We start from the raw sequence: 16865 nt of genomic DNA, 5'->3' as shown, positions 1-16865 counted from the left end.
AGGGTGTCAGACCTGAGTTCCCACCAGGAGCCAGGTGCAGGCAGGGGTTCTGAAGGGCTCGGGTTGAGTGAAGACATCCCATTCTGTGTTTTAATCCGATCCCTCCTGGACTGTGAGGAGGTCCCTCAGAGACACCTCGCCCCCCAACAGCAGCCTGGTCTGAAGAGCCCTGGCTGCAGGCTGTGCCACCTGGGGATGAAGCCACAGAGCTACCCCCACAGCCCTGGTGGTGACCGTGATGGCTGGCGCCCACCCAGCCAGCTTCTTTCTGCCGTGGGTGTCCCACAGGTTGGTGGGTTTGGTGCACATGCTTCTCAAGGGTCCAGACCTGGGACTTCAGACCCAGCGGATGTGCCCTCGTCCGTCTGCATGGCTGTAGCAGCACTGCAGTCTGGGTGACTTATGAACAACAGACATTGATTTCTCACGGTTCTGTAGGCAGGGAAGTCCAAGGTCAAGGCGCGCGCACATTTGGTGTCTGACGAGAGCCCCCACCTGTTTCATAGACAGCTGTCTTCTCAGTGCCTCACATGGCTGGGTTAGGAGACTCCAGGGGCCTCTGTTATAATGGCCCTGATTCCACCCCTCAGAGCACCTCCTCATGCCCTGGTCGCCTCCTGAAGGCCCCAGCAACTAGTACCACCACATTGGAGGTGAGGCTTCAGTGTGTGAATTTGGAGGAAACATGAACATTCGATCTGTAGCAGGGTCCCCAACTTTGGTCTCTCGATGACAGTTAGGATTTGTGAATGAGTACCTAAGGGGGGGAGTGAGTGGAGCAGGTGTCTTCTGGGAGAGTTTTGAGGTCCCACTTTTACTCTTCGCACTACTCGTCCTGCCTCCTGGGGGATTCTGGGGATTTGGATGTGCGTCATTCTGTGTGTTGGAGAGCTTGTCCGCTGCCTTGCCCCGTAGCAGGGTTACCTCACTTAAATAACTGAGGGTGTTTCCATTTGGGGGTTGGAAGTGATGATGGTGGTCCACTGTGTGTGTACTACCAGACATTTGAAAGTGGAACAGACAGAACAACCCAGAAGCCCGCTTGGCTCGCCCTGTGGCCCGTGATGAGGGGACAGTGCCTTCCCACTGCCACCCCCGTCAAGCAGCCTCTGACTGGAGCCTCATGGTTTTGATTTTCCTTGTCTGTAAAAGACGATGAACATGCGGGGCGCCTGGGGGGTTCAGAGGCTTAAGCATCTGCCTTCGGCTCAGGTTATGATCGAGTGCCACATCAGGCTTTGTGTTCAGCCCGGAGTCTGCTTCTCCCTCCCCCCCGCTTGTGCTCTCTCTGTTTCTGTCACTCTCTCTCTCAAATGAATAAATAAAATCGTAAAAGAAAAAAAAGATGAACACGTGTGTCCATCCACATGAGATGCACATGTGTGAAGGAAAACCAAGCCATGTGTGGTAACGCGGGGAGGCCTCCAGGAGAGGTCCCCTCCCTTGGTCTTTATTTTGGTGGCCGGCCACCTGTTGGTTCTCCAGGTCACCTGGATCCCTGTGAGTAGGGCAGAGTCTGAATCCGTCTGCTACAGAGGAGGTGAACCAGCTGAGTTCTTCTGAGGTCATGTGGTCCTCAAGCGTGTTGGTGCCGCGTAGCCAGGGCCTCGGGGTCAAAATTGTGGCCTCTGGCAGGCGTTCTGAGTGCTACCTTAGAAGGGTTTTCAGCTGGTCTAATCGGGAAGGCCTTTCCACGTGGCTCATTGTGTGGGAACAGCTGCCATTTGTAGTCTGCCACAAGATGACAGCATTGGCTGCTGTCCCCTAGTGGAGGGAGGGGGAGGCCCAGCATGGGGTTAAGACATAGGGGGCAGCCTTCAGGTGACCTCCGAGCTCATTGCCCCACATGGAGAATACGGGTAGGATCTGTGCCCCCTCGATGCGTTCCGTATCTGGGGGGCATGGAGGAAGAGTCCGGTGGTGGTGGTGGTTTCCTGCTTCCATCTGCTGGTCTGTCCTCCTTTTGTTTCTGCTCTTCATGGTGTCTCCTTCCTCTTTTCCTTCCTTCCTCTTCAGAGCTCTGCCTGCTCCTCTTGATCCTAAACTATGTGTACGCACACAGACGCCCACATATTCACACAAGCACACCCCCAGACAGACACACGTGCACGGTGCACCCCTGCAGCTGTGTATACCACACACTGCACACATATACACACAAGCACACACCCAGACGGACACACATACATGGTGCACTCCTGCAGCTGTGTATATACCACGCACTACGCATATACACACAGGCACACACCCAGACGGACACACGTGCACGGTGCATACCTGCAGCTCTGTATACCACACACTGCACACATATACACAAGCACACACCCCTCCCTGGTCCTCTGTTGCACACATTCTTCCTTTAAAAGTTCCCTTTAAAAAATGTGAGCATTTGAAAAACCTAGGAAAGCACAGAGATGAGAGCAAACACCCTCCATTCAGAATCTGTGCTTCCCATTTTCATGTTGCATCTCTTTTCGAGCAGCCCCATCGTGGCCCCCGTGCTGCCCTCCCGTGTTGCCTCTTCTCCACGTCGGAGCCGCAGGGCTGCTTTCCATTTGGTACGGTCTCCCACTTTCTGTGTTTGAGTCATGTCTGTTGTGCGTCTGCTGCGTGCTGATATGTGGAGGCCTGGCTCATTCCTTTTAACTGACGTGTGGTCCCATCTAGTGACTGCCCCCGTCAGCTTGTCCCTGTCGTTACCTGTTGAGATGGGAGGTGTGAGAATGTCTGCACTTTTGTCCCTGCTGCCTCCAGTCCCGACAGACTTCTCAGCAGCTTTTTGCGTGCGCCCTTCCTGACCATTCTGTGTGTATTCACAACTTGTATTAATGTGCATCTGTGTGCAGTTACCTCTCAAATGGGATCCTGAACACATCCAGCTTGTTTTTTAAATAACAAATACTCCGTGATCATCTTTCCATGTGCATATCCAAGTGTGTTTGACTCTCTTTAGCAGCTACTTGGTGTTGCATTAAATCAGGAGTGTTATGTTTATTTAGTAACCACTTGACTCTTTCTCTCTCACTGCAGTTGGCTCTGTCTGGTTCCTGGCCACGTGTGCTGGGGTGGGGTTATGCCCTTGCCTAGTGTTCCTTGGTTATGTTCCCTGCAGGTGAGAGCTCCCAGGCTGGACTCCTGGTTCCGGGCCTGTTTGCCTGGGCAGCCACGGCTGTGTGCACGGAACCCGGGCTGCAGGTCTCAGGCAGGGCACCCACCTCCAGGCCGGGCATGCACCTGAGTTTGAAGGGCTCAGAATTCCCTCTGAGGGCTCCAGGAAGGACGCACATGGGCTCAGGTGCCCAGATGTGCCTGCCAAGCCTGCAGGATACATGGCCTGGGTGTCCACAAAATTCACAGGGCCCTGTAGCCAATTGGGCTTTTCTCTGGGTTCTTTGTGCCAGAGAGAAATGGGGGACAGAGGGTGTCAGGTCAGGAATCTTGGGAGAGGTGATAGACACTCTAATGTTTCCCCAGCAAAGCTGTGAACTCTCTTCTTGGAAGCTGACCCTTTTACCCATTTATTTTTACAAAAATGTGAATTTAGTGCCTAAATGTGTCAGGGACATAATGGGGAACCGGTCAGAGCCCTATTTCTCATGGTGGGGGGTGTCAGACACTCAGGTCCACACAATTTTCAGCTGTGGTCAGTGCTGAGGTGAAAATGTCCTCAAGGCTCAGGTGTGGATGGGGGCACTGACTTAGTCCAGGGGCGTGGGAAACCTTGTTAGTGCCCGTGGCTGCTCTAACAGTGCACCGCAGGGTGAGTGGCTTAAAGCAACAGGATTTATTCTCACGGTTCTGGAGGCTGGGAGGCCCAGGTCAAGGTGTCAGCAAAGGTTGGTCCTCTCTGACGGCTCTAGGGGGACGTCCTTCTTGCCTCCCAGCAGCTGGCGGCTCCATGTGCTCCTTACCTTGTAATGAGTCGCCCTGCCTTCCCTCTGTGTGTGCCTCTGTGTCCACTCTCCCTCTTTCTCGGATAAGACATTGGTCACTGGACTTAGTGTCCCCCAGTCTAGTCTGACCTCTTCTTTTTTTTTAAACTCTAATTACAGTTCGTTAACATACAGTGTTGTATTAGTTCAGGTGTACGATACAGTGATTCAGCCCTTCCATCGTGACCCCGTGCTCATTGTGACAAGTGCGCTCCTTCATCCACATCACCTGTTAGCCCCTCCCCCTCCCCCTAGTAACCATCAGCTTGTTCTCTATAGTTGAAGAGTCTGTTTCTTGATTTGTCTGGGGTTTTTTTTGTTTGTTTGTTTTGTTTCTTAAATTCCACACAGGAATTAACTCATACAGTATTTGTCTTTCTCTGACTGACTTATTTTGCTTAGCGTTATACTCTAGATCTTTACTTGTCGTTGCAAATGCAAGATTTCATTTTTTTATGGCTGAGTAATAATCCAGTGTGTGTGTGTGTGTGTGCACGCACACACATACATATATACATATACCATGTCTTTGTCCATTTATCAGTGCATGGGCACTTGGGCAGCTTCCATAATTTGGCTGTTGTAGGTAATGCTGCTGTAAACATCAGGGTGTATGTATCCCTTTGCATTACTGTTCTTGTATCTTTGGGTAAAGACCCAGTACTGCAGTTACTGAATCATGGGGTAATTAAATTTTTAACATTTTTGAGGCACCTCCATCCTGTTGTCCACAGTGGCTGCACCAGTTTGCATTCCCACCAACAGTGCATGAGTTTTCCTTTTTCTCTGCATCCTCGCCAATACCTGTTGTTTCTTGTGTTGTTCATTTTAGCCATTCTGACAGGTGTGAGGTGATAGCTCATTGTAGTTTTGATTTGCATTTCCCTGATGATGAGTGATGTTGAGCCATTTTTCATGTGTCTCTTGGTGAACTAGATGTCCTCTCTGGAGAAACATCTGTTCATGTCTTTTGCCTATTTTTAAATTGGATTATTTGGTTTTGTTGGTGTTGAGTTGTATAAGTTTGGTTTTTTTTTTTTTTAAGATTTTATTTATTTTTTCGACAGAGAGACAGCCAGCGAGAGAGGGAACACAAGCAGGGGGAGTGGGAGAGAAAGAAGCAGGCTCACAGTGGAGGAGCCCGATGTGGAGTTCGATCCCATAACGCCGGGATCACGCCCTGAGCCGAAGGCAGACGCCCAACCACTGTGCCACCCAGGCGCCCCGAGTTGTATAAGTTTTTATATATTCTGGATATTAGCCCCTTATCAGATATGTCATTTACAAATACCTTCTCCCATTCGTTAGGTTGTCCTTTGGTTTCGTTATTTCCTTTGCACTGCAGAAGCTTTTTATTTTGGTGTAGTCCCAATAGTTTATTTTTGCTTTTGTTCTCTTGCCTCAGGAGACAGACATATCTAGAAAAGTGTTACTACAGCCGGTATCAGAGAAATATTGCCTGTGTTCTCTTCTAGGATTTTTATGGTTTTGGGTCTCAAATTTAGGTCCTTAATCCATTTTGAATTTATTTTTTGTGTATGGTGTAAGAAAGTGGTCTGGTTTCATTATTTTGCATGTGGCTGTCCAGTTTTCCCACCATTTGTTGAGGAGACTGTCCCTTTCCCATGGCATGTTCTTGCCTCTTTTGCCAAAGATTAATTGACGATATAATCGTGGATTTGTTTCTGGGTTTTCTGTTCTGTTCCGTTGACCCTCGCATCTATTTCTGTGCCAGGACCAGACCGTTTTGATTACTACAGCTTTAGTAGTACATCTTCAAGTCTGCAAGTGTGATACCTTCCGCTTTGTTTTTCTTTTTCAAGTTTGTTCTATTCGGGGTCTCTTATGGTTCCATACTAATTTTAGGATTCTTTGTTCTAGTTCTGTGAAAAATGCTGTTGGTATTTTGATGAGAATTGCACTAAATCTGTAGATTGCTTTGGGTAGTATGGACATTTTAATGGTATTTTTCTCCCAATCCATGAGCATGGAATATTTTTCCATTTGTTTGTGACATCCTCAGTTTCTTTCATCAGTGTTTTACAGTTTTCAGAGTACAGGACTTTCACATCCTTGGTTAAGTTTATTCCTAGGTATTTTATTATTTTTGGTGCAGTTGTAAACGGGATGTTTTTTAAAATTTCTCTTTCTGTTGCTTCCTTCTTAGTGTATAGAAATGCAATGAATTTCTGTACATTGATTTTGTATCCTGCAGCCTTACTGAATTCATTTATCAGTTCTAATAGCTTTTTGGTAGAGTCTTTAGGGTTTTTATATACAGTGTCAGGTCATATGCAAATAGTGAAAGTTTTACTTCCTTACCGATTTGGCTGCCTTTTATTCCTTTCTCTTGTGTGCTGTGGCTAAGACTTCCAATGCTCTGTTGAATAATAGTGGTGAGAGTGAACATCTTTGTTTTGATCCTGATCTTAGGTGAGAGCTGTTTTTCCCCATTGAGGATCATGTTAGCTGTGGTTTTTCATATATGGCCTTTATTACATTGGTGTATGTTCCCTCTAAACCTACTTTGTTGAGGGATTTTATCATGAATGTATGTTGTACTTTGTCAAATGCTTTTTCTGCCTCTATTAAGATGATCATATGGTTTTTATCCTTTCTCTTTTGATGTGATATATTCCACTGATTGATTTGGAAATATTGAACCACCTTTGCATCCCAGCAATAAATTGCACTTGATCATAGTGATTGGTTTGTTTTTTTTTTTTTAATGTTGTTGGATTTGGTTTGCTGAGGATTTTGCATCTATGTTCATCAGAGATATTGCCCTGTAGTTCTTCTTCTGCTTTTTTTTTTTTTTTTTTGTGTTTATCTGGTTTTGGTATCAGGGCAATGCTGGCCTCATAGAATGAATTTGGAAGCTTTCCTTCCTATTCCTATTCTTTTTTTTTTTTTTCATTTAAAAAAATTTTTAAAAGATTTCGTTTATTTGAAACGGAAAGAAAGAGAGCAGACAAGCAGTGGGGAGGAGGCAGACTCCCTGCTGAGTGAGGAGCCTGAGGCGGGGCTACCTGGGACTTGATCCCAGGACCCTGGGGTCATGACCTTGACCCAAAGACAGATGCTTAACCGACTGAGCCACCCAGGCGACCCTCTTCTATTTTTTTGTAATAGTTTGAGAAGAATAGCCATTAACCCTTTTTAAATGTTTAGAATTCACCAGTGAAGCCATCTGGTCCTGGACTTTCATTTCTTGTGAGTTTTTTGATGACTGATTCAATGTCATTGCTGGTAATTGGTCTGTTCACATTTTCTGTTTCTTCCTGATTCAGTTTTGGGACATTGTATGTTTCTAGGAGTTTATCCATTTTTTCCAGATTGTCCAATTTGTTGGCATATAATTTTTAAAAAATTCTCTTATGATCCTTCATAATTTTTTGGTATTGGTTGTTATTTCTCTTCTTTCATTTCTGATTTTGTTTGAGTTCCTATCTCTCTCTCTCTCTCTCTCTTTTTATGAGTCTGACTAAAGGTTTATCAGTTTTGTCCATCATTTCAAAGAACCTGCTCCTGGTTTCATTGATCTGTTCTATTGTTCTTTAAGTTTCTACTACATTTGTTTCTGCTTTAATCTTTATTACTTCCTTTGTTCTGTTGGTTTGGGGTTTTATTTGTCCTTTTTCTTGTTCGGTTAGGTGTGAGGTTAGGTTGCTTATTTGAGATTTTTCTTGCTTCTCGAGGTAGGCCTGTATTGCTATAAACTTCTCTCTCAGGACTGCTTTTGCTGCATCTCAAAGATTTTAGACCATTGTGTTTTCATTTTCATCATTTGTTTCCATATATTTTTTTATTTCCTCCTTGATTTCTTGGCTGACCCATTCATTGTTCAGTAGCATGTATTTGTGGTCTCCCCAGATTTTTTTCTTTTTTTTTTTTTAAAGATTTTGTTTATTTATTCGACAGAGATAGAGACAGCCAGCGAGAGAGGGAACACAAGCAGGGGGAGTGGGAGAGGAAGAAGCAGGCTCCTAGCGGAGGAGCCTGATGTGGGGCTCGACCCCACAACGCCGGGATCATGCCCTGAGCTGAAGGCAGACGCTTAACCGCTGTGCCACCCAGGCGCCCCTCCCCAGATTTTTTTCTTGTTGACTTCTAGTTTCATAGTGTTGTCATCAGAAAAGATGCATAGGATAACTTTGATCTTTTGACTTTGTCGAGACTTGTTTTGTGGACTAACAAGATCTATTCTAGAGAATGTTCCATGTGCACTTGAAAGGATTGTGTATTCTACTGTTTTAGGATGGAATGTTCTTAATATATTTGTCAGATCCATCTGGTCCAGTGTGTCTTTAAAAGCCACTTTTTCCTTGTTGATTTTCTGTTTGGACGATCTGTCCATTGATGTAAGTGGGTTAATTACTATCAATTATTTCCTTTATGGTTGTTATTAACTTGTGCATTTGGGTGAACCCATGTTCGTATAGTGTTGATATAGTGTTCTTTATCTTTTTTTAACTCTTTGTTTGAAAGTCCGTTTTGTCCCATGTAAGTATCACTACCCCAGCTTTCTTTTCACACCGTTTGCATGACGAATGCTTCTCTACCCCTTCAAGTGTTCACATGTGTATTTACATCTCCAGTGAGCCTCTTGGAGGCAGCATATAGATGGGTCTTGTTTTCTTATCCATTCCATCACCCTTTGTCTTTTGATTGGAGTGTTTAGTCCATTTACATTCAAAGTAATTATTGATGGGTATGTATGCATTGCCATTTTGTTATTGTTTACGGTTGTTTTGTGGTTTTTCTCCATTCCTCTCTTCTCCTCTCAAGATTAGTTGGCTTTCTTTAATGATGTACTTGGATTCCTCTCTCTTTATTTTTTGCGTATCTATTACTGGTTCGTGATTTGTGGTTACCGTTCAGTTTGTATGTAACATCCTCTGCATGTAGCAGTCTGTGTGCAGTTGATGGTCACTTAAGTTTGAACCCATTCTTAACTCCTCTCCTTCCCACATTTCAGGTATATGTTGTTGTACTTTACATCCTTTTGTGAGTCAGTTGACTGAGTTTCACCGATATACTTATTTTTACCACTTTTGCACTTCAGTCTGACTTCCTGTTGATGACAACTGTAAAGACCCCGTTTCCAGCCAAGGTCACACGCACAGGTTTCGGGGAGGACCTGCGACGTATCCTTGAGGAGAACACAACTCAGGCTGCCGCAGGGGGAAAGGACAGTGGAACAGAGGACAGGGCATGCCCCTTAGCAGGGACGGGAGGTCTGGGAGCAGGAAGGCTCTCGGGGTGCAGAGGTTGATGGGATTGAAGGGCTGAGGCCCAGGCTAGCGCCGCAAGCGGGAGGGACCGCCTGTGAGGCTTGTCTCTAAATGGAGCTGTTCTCTGGCTGAGCCTCTTGGCCATCACACACTTTCCCTGGGCTGTGTCGAACCTCATAAACTCTGTTTCCTTTTTTAACCAGGAAACTACTTTGCCTCGCACTTTTTCATGGGAGGCGAGAAATTTGACACCCCCCACCCTGAAGGTTACCTCTTTGGAGAAAACATGGATCTGAATTTCCTGGGCAATCGCCCAGTCCAGGTGGGTCCAGGTGGGTCTCACTGGGGCTAGGCACCTGGGTGGCGGTGGTGAGGTGCCTCTCCCCTGTGCTGTCTATAGCCAGCTTCGAGGACAAGCAGGCACCGAGTTGCCCCAGATGGGCAGAGCTGCTGGCGGGACGTGTGCGTGTGCGAGTGTGTGTGTGTGTGCAGGGGCATATCCCGGCCCCACCCCCTGAGAGGCTGGATGGCTGCAGGTTGGTACTGGAGACAGGGTTGCTGCTGCTGAGCCCAGTGCATCTAGGCCGTGGGACTACCTCGAGTTCACTTTCACTAGTTGCCAAAGAAGTGCACGCTTACGCACTGCTGTCCATTTATTCAACACACATTTGGCACCTGCTGTGTGCCTAGGACTCTTCCAGGGGTGGGGGTGGAGGACAGATCCCACCCCATTTCCTGCAGGGGGTGCTGACAATGAAGAAGAGAACATTTCATGAAAGGAGACTAGAGAGAGAGAAGGATGAGTGAGGGCCAGTGGGGAGGGGGATGCTGGGCGGGGGATTGGGTTTTGTACTTGAAATGATGGTCCCCAGTGTGGATGAGGGGCCAGGCAGGAGGCCCTCTCTTTCAGGAGACACTGGACTCTGTTCTGTAAGGCTGCTAAGTCCTAGGGTGTCCCTGGGCCTGACAGGAGGTGGGGTGTCCTCTGGACCAGAAGTCTTTAGGCTGCTTTACCACAGAGTGGCTGCTTGACATGAAACCTTGATCTTTAGTGGATGGGAGGCAAGGAGCTGGGGCCTGGTGCGCCGTCCTCCCCCACCCATGGGATCACTGGGGCTTTCGGGTGGTGCCTCCCGAGTCCACGAGAGCAAGAAAGCAACCTCACCTTCCATCTTTGAAGCCTCAGCCCTGCAGAGCCTGGCTCTTACAGACCTGGATAAATCTGTTCTTTTTTAAACTTTGAGAGCATCGTAGGCTCAGCTGCAGTGGTGAGAAGTGATGCAGAAAGATCCTTCATGCCATCCCCTCCGTTTCCCCAGTGACAACATCTGATAAAGCTCCTGGGTGCTGTCACAGGCCAGAACTTTCCAGATGACTCCAGTTTCCGGCAGCATCTGTGTGTGTCTGTGCAGGAGCACCCTGCAGAATCGTATTGACCACCGTCTTTCTGTGGAAAGCCCACTTTATTCAGGGCGGCACCTGCGGGAACGTGGCCTGAGAGCCCCAGCCCTCACCGCCCCCAGGGTCCCCAGCCAGGCTGTGCTTGCTGAGGGTCCTCCTGGAATCGGAGGACCGTGATGAGACTCGTGTGGCCAGAATCCTCCAGGGTGGCCTGGGCCGGCCCTCCTGCTTGCGGGCTGCGCTGCTGTACTTTCCTTCATGAATGAGCACAAGGGCCAGGGAGTACAGACTTGTGACTGTTGCTCCGATTATCCTGTTATCTGTCCCTACTACATCTTAGGGAGTCACCGGGCATTGCTTTGGGTCTTTCCCTCCTAGTTTCCTTACGTCACCCCCGCCCCCCATGAGCCAGTGAAGACACTGAGGAGCCTGGTGAACATCCGAAAAGACTCCTTGCGGCTTGTGAGGTAAGACTCCGCCCTGCCATGCTCTGTGGCTCCTAATGCCTGGGAGAGGGGGCAATGGTGGGCGACCCCAGGCTGCTAACCTTGGATGTAGGGCCAGAGGGCCGCGGGCAGGTCTCAAGCCCCAGAGTTGCTCCTGGGGTGTGGGTGCAGAGGGAGAGAAGGCCAGCTGGGCTCTGCTTCTGACACTCCAGTCTTGAAACCAGGGCTTCTCAACTGGCAGCTGTGCCCCCAGGGACCCTGGCCCATGTCTGTTGTCACAGCGGGGGGATTGGGTGCTACTGGCCGGTGGTGGGCAGAGACCAGGGACGCTGCTCAGCACCGTGCAGTGCACAGGACAGCCGCACAGCCAGGAATGATCCAGTCTCCAGCATCAGCGAGCTGAGAAACTGCTTTAAACCTGGAAGGCTTGAGGCGTCTGGGGCTGTCTCTAAACCAGGAGGATGCCTCCCTTTCTGTGGGCAGGAGGCAAGGGAAGGACAGCTCTGCAGAGTTGGGCCTTATTGTCCACCTGGGGTGGGGCTCCCCACTCGCAGGCAGCCACCTCTGAGGCCCCCGGGTCACGGGAATGTGCGTGCTGTGCGGGGTGGGGACGCTTACAGGCACGGCCCCTGACCTGCTGCCTGTCCCTCTGCCTCCTGGGCAGGTACAAAGACGGTGCCGATAGCCCCTCCGAGGACAGCGAGAAACCCCGTGTCCTCTACAGCCTGGAGTTCACCTTCGATGCCGACGCCCGGGTGGCCATCACCGTCTACTGCCAGGCGGTGGAGGAGTTCCTGAACGGGACGGCGGTGTGAGTGTCCGGGCCTGGGCGAGTGGGGCTGGCCCCGGCAGCTGTGCTTCTGTGGTCCGTGTTGTATGTTTGAGCTTTTGGAGGTTTTATTTGCAACAAGCGTCCTGCTGGCCCCAGAAGTTTGAAATCTGCAACTTCAGCCCCACCGCAGGCTCAGATAGACCAGCGAAAATGCGCCCGCTTGTGTCCTGTTGGGGAAAGCCACCTGAGGGCCGGATTGGGTCTTACCACCCCCCCATTCTCTCACCTGCCCTCCCCCACTCGCACCCTCCCTGGCGGCAACAAGAGGACAAGTTTCCTTTTCCTATACTTTCTTCTTTGAGGCTCCACACTGACCCAAACTTCGGATTACTTTTGTTTTTTCAATAACGCAAACCATTTACAAATGTGTTCTTACCATAAACCAAGAATTAGAGGATCCAGGAATATCTGGGGGCCTGCCCCCCAGAGGTGAGCGTGGTGCTCTGTGGGTGCTGTCGCTGATGTGGCCATTCAGGTCCCTCCCCAGCCCTCCTGGTGCCCTGTTGGCGCTTTCATTGTGACCCTGCCTGCCTGACCTTTGTCCTTGGCCATGTTCATTTGCTCTGGCCCCCACCAGGAGGTGGGAGGACACGTGTGGTGGGAACACAGTGCCACAACAGTTGGGGTGAGGCTTCTGTGTTCTCTCTTTTCCTCCAGTTTGGCTGCCACAGTGGAGGGGTCCTGGCTAGCGGGGAGGGGCCTGAAGGCTGCCACAGAGAGGGGCAAGGGACGGGCAGGCTGGAAGGTGCAGGCGAGCAGCCCACCCACCCCCCACTCCCCCAGCTTTTGTCTGTGTCACACTTGGGCTTGTAAGAGATGCCATATGCTTGAGAAGAGGGTCTGCTGCCCCTAGAAGGACAGTGGACGCATGGGCAAAGGGCAGAGTCTCCCCTGGACTCTTTGTCTTGGACCCCCGGGGGAGTCCTCCTCTGGGGACAGGGGAGGAAATGCTGCTCTCTCCCCTTCCTGAGACCTGGCAGGAGTGGCTGGGAGCCTGCTTCCCTTCCGAGTTTGCTGGAGTTGAGTGGTGTGGGCACAGAAGTCACCGGAACAAAAAGAAGCCTGAAAGCTCTGGGACCCAGAAGCCTGTGTTCAGGGACCTTTACCTTAGCCTGGAAATTCTGTCTGCATTCTCTGATCCCTCGCTGCTTCCTGACAGGCGAGAAAGGGGGCAGATCAGGGGTCCCAGAGAAAAGCCCAGATTTGCATGGTGGCAGGGTCCTAGCTGGAGTCTTTACTATAGGTTGAGGCCTGGCTTCTCATGGGGAAGGAGGGGCCCTCTGTCTTTGTGCATCTAAGAGCAGTCCCCCGTCCTCAGTCTCTCAGGCTCTCCAGAGTGTCTTTTGTCTAAGAGACAGAGGCCCCAGGAGTGGCAGGTGTGGGGTGGGTGGAGGAAGCTTGTCAGGGTTGTGTGTTGGATTCCTGAATGGGGAGAAGCCAGAGTTGATCAGAATTGAAAATGTGAGTACCCTTTGACCCAGCTGTTCCTTTTCTGGGAAAGCGCTTGTATATGTGGCTAAGACAGAGGCAGAGGCGGGTCCTGGAAGTGTTGTACGCAGTAGCCAGATACTGGAGACCATCTGTGTTCACCCCACAGTGAAGGCCATGCGGTGCTTGCAGAGCACGCAGCTATGCGTGTGACGGTTAGGGGACAGCTTCGGGGCCTGTCCGTAGTGAGGGAGCAGGTGTGGGTGGACTGCGGCTTGAATGTTGAAGAGCAGGCCCCTGTGCGTTCGGGCGTGGGTCGTGGCTGGCGCAGAAAAGCAGGCGGCAGGGAGCAAGCTTGCGGGTGGGTGTGGGGGATGCCCCGCACTGCGTACGTGTTAGTACCATGTTTGTTCAGCAAAGTAAACACACCATAAAAGCCAGATGGAAAGGCGTAGCCAGTTCTGGAAAGGCAGTTAGTTACTGGGCAGGTGTGGGCTCAGAGGACTTGTAACCAGGCAGGCCCCAGGCACAGCCGATGATGGGCAGAATGAGGCTGCCGAAGCCGGTGGCAGGCTGAGGGCCCTGCCCCGCCAGAGGACGGCTGACACTTGCAGGAAGAGAAGGGAAGCGTGGGTCCTACACGTCACCTCTGCTTGGTCCCAGAAGACCAGTGGCTGCCGGCCCCTGCGTCAGAGGCCCCTGTGCTCAGGGGGTTGCCCTAAGGACCAGGTGCAGCAGACCGTTTGCTCTCGGCGGAGTCTCAGCGGCCTTTCTCTCGGCTGCCTCTTCAGGTACAGCCCCAAGAGCCCTGCCCTGCAGTCCGAGACCGTCCACTACAAGAGAGGGGTGAGCCAGCAGTTCTCCCTGCCCTCCTTCAAGATCGACTTCTCCGAGTGGAAGGATGATGAGGTAACCTTCTGGCCAGGACCCCCTTTCCCTGGCCCCTTTCCCAAATCCCCTCCCCTTGTGGCGGGGGACGAACACCTCGGGGTCTGTCCGCTCAGATTCTTCATGTGGTTGATAAGCATCAGGAGTGGCTGCTGACTCAGGTCTGTGTGCTCAGGTGGGCACATGCGGGACCAGAGAGCGGGGTTTGAATCCCGTGTTGGCGGCAGTTACAGGCTCTGGTACCCGGCTCTGGTGCCTTGTCGGGGCCATGGGACTGCGGCATGGCAGGACCCCTTCCACCATGTGGTTCTGTAGCTGAGAAAGAGTAATTTACATCATGTGAAAGATGGTGATGGAAGTTTTGTCTGTAATAGTGAAAAAAAATGGAAAGAACCTGTGTGTCCGTGATTGCTTGTTCCCTGAGGTTATAGGAGCCATCTGTATAATACAGGCACCGTGGTTCACTTCTGTAACGGATGCACGCAGCCATGGTGCAGGGGAAAGGGATCTGTGTATACCCTACAGGCTGATGTTGGGGAAAGCCCCTTCTGGGCTTGGGAGAGCTGTTGCAGACAGTATCATTTCATGTATGCAACAACAAGAAAAATGCACAACAGTTTCTGTAGGTACGTGTACGTGTATATAAACCTTGAGGAGGGGCGCCTGGGTGGCTCAGTCGTTAAGCGTCTGCCTTCGGCTCAGGGCGTGATCCTGGTGTTCTGGGATCGAGCCCCACATCAGGCTCCTCCGCTGGAAGCCTGCTTCTTCCTCTCCCACTCCCCCTGCCTGTGTTCCGTCTCTCGCTGGCTGTCTCTCTCTGTCAAATAAATAAATAAAATCTTTAAAAAATATATATGTATATATATAAACCTTGAGGAGAAACTGGGGAAGGTGCCTGTGAAGCTGCACAGGGTCTTGGATAAGACAGAGTTCTAGAACCCACGCACACACCCACACACGCTGTATGGGAGCGGTGTGCGTGCCGATGCTGTATACATGTCTGAATTGTGTTGACAGGTCTGTTAAGGTATAATGTACATACCATAAAACTTAGTCCTCTTAAGTGTATAATTCAGTGATTTTTAGTAAATTTATGAATTATGCAGTGATCACCACTGTCCAGTTCTCGAACATTTCCATCTTCCCAGTAGGATCATTTATGCCCATTTATAGTTAATCCTTCTTTCTAGCCCCAGCCCCTACATTATTCTACTTTCTGGATGGATTTGGCTTTTCTGGGTGTTTTATATAAATGGAGTCATATGATAATGTGGCTTTTTGTATCCAGCTGAGCTCACTTAGCTGAATTCTGTAGTTTTTTTACATAAGGTGGTCATATATCACTAAAATAAATTAGGGAGAAGGAACGGAGGCAGCGGGGCATGGGGTGGTATGGGAATTGGGCAGGAAGGTTCTGGCTCATGGGCTGTGTCAGAAGGTGAAGGCCACGCCATGGTGTTTGCTCTTGGCTGTGTGTGCGCTTGCTTGTCAGCTGCTTTGATGGCAAGCAGCTGAAGCTGCCTTCGTGTCACTTCTGGGAGAAAGTCTCCTGAAAGAAGGAGGGGGCCATTGGAGCCCCGCCCCCAGTCCCATTCATCAGATGGTTCCATCCCTGTGCGGACACACCCCTGTTTGGGCTACCCAGCAGGTGCATGTGGTCCTGCCCACCCTCCTGTGAATGGGGCAAAGCCGCTCCCCAAAGAAAGGAGGGGGCTGGGTGGGCACAAGGGGTTGGGCAGACAAGTGGGTGCCTCCACCCTGCGGTCGCTTGTGGGGACAGTTGGGCTGAGGTTGCACCCTCACTTTGATGACCTCTGTTCCTAGTGCAGTCCCTTGGCTGGCATTTTGGCTGCAAAACAGATCTTTTTGCATTTGCAGATGTGCTGAGTCAGGCCAACAGTTTGTTTTCCAGACTCCCAGTGAGGTCAGTTGTCCTGGGGGCACGCTTGGCTTATAAACCAGTCTGAAGTGCCACATAGGGGCACCCCTTTTCCTCCCTTAGAGCATCAGGGGCCCACATTCCAACTTGTCAGCATGTGGCATGGTGGTTGTGGCGGAGGTGGTGGCAGGTGCAGTGGGTGTGGTGGGCGGCCACGTGGGCCTGTCTGGTATGGATTTATCCCAGACTCCTTCCTCATCTTTGCCTTCTCTGATCATCACCTCAGCTAATGTGTTCTCAAAATCAGCTCACTACGTTTATGCATTTTTGGGGGGGATAGAATACACATAACATAAAATTTACCATTATGACATTTAGCACAATCTCATATGTGTATCTCTGTGCAATTCTGGAACATTTTCATCACCTTGAAAGGAAACTCTGCACTCGTGAAGTGATCACTCCCATTCTTCCCTCTGTTACATGTATTTTTTAAAATTAATTTTTTTTTTTTTAAGAGAGGGAAAGAGTGCAATCAGGGGAGGGGCAGAGGGAGAGGGAGAGATAATCCCAAGCCAACTTCCCGCTTAGCGCTCAGCACGGACCCTGACGTGGGGCTCCATCCCACGACCCTGAGATCATGACCTGAGCCGAAATCGAGAGTCGGACGCTCAACCCACTGCACCACCCAGGTGCTCCTATATTACATGTATTTCTATTTCCTCTTTTTTTTTTTTTTAAAGTAAGCTCTACTTTCCTGAGATCAGGAGTCACATACTCTACTGACTCAGCCAGCCAGGCACCCTGTTACATGTATTTGTTAAT

At 50.0% G+C, this 16865-nt stretch overlaps 1 protein-coding gene across 6 annotated transcripts in view; it reads left to right on the top strand.

Annotated features, from left to right (window-relative positions):
- MGRN1 (mahogunin ring finger 1) overlaps nt 1-16865 on the top strand; it is a 54750-nt gene that overhangs the window by 12243 nt on the left and 25642 nt on the right. For all 6 annotated transcript variants that reach the window (XM_011231529.3, XM_034670450.1, XM_034670451.1 and 3 more), the window contains exons 2-5: nt 9370-9488; nt 10946-11034; nt 11678-11824; nt 14065-14182. In XM_011231529.3, coding sequence (XP_011229831.1) covers nt 9370-9488; nt 10946-11034; nt 11678-11824; nt 14065-14182 — 473 coding nt within the window. The remainder of the gene's footprint in view (nt 1-9369; nt 9489-10945; nt 11035-11677; nt 11825-14064; nt 14183-16865) is intronic.

The sequence above is a fragment of the Ailuropoda melanoleuca genome, chromosome 10 (genome assembly GCF_002007445.2).
Source record: "Ailuropoda melanoleuca isolate Jingjing chromosome 10, ASM200744v2, whole genome shotgun sequence".
Lineage (NCBI taxonomy): Eukaryota > Metazoa > Chordata > Mammalia > Carnivora > Ursidae > Ailuropoda > Ailuropoda melanoleuca.
Note: the sequence above shows the minus strand (reverse complement) of the source record. Positions and strands in the feature narration are given on the sequence as shown.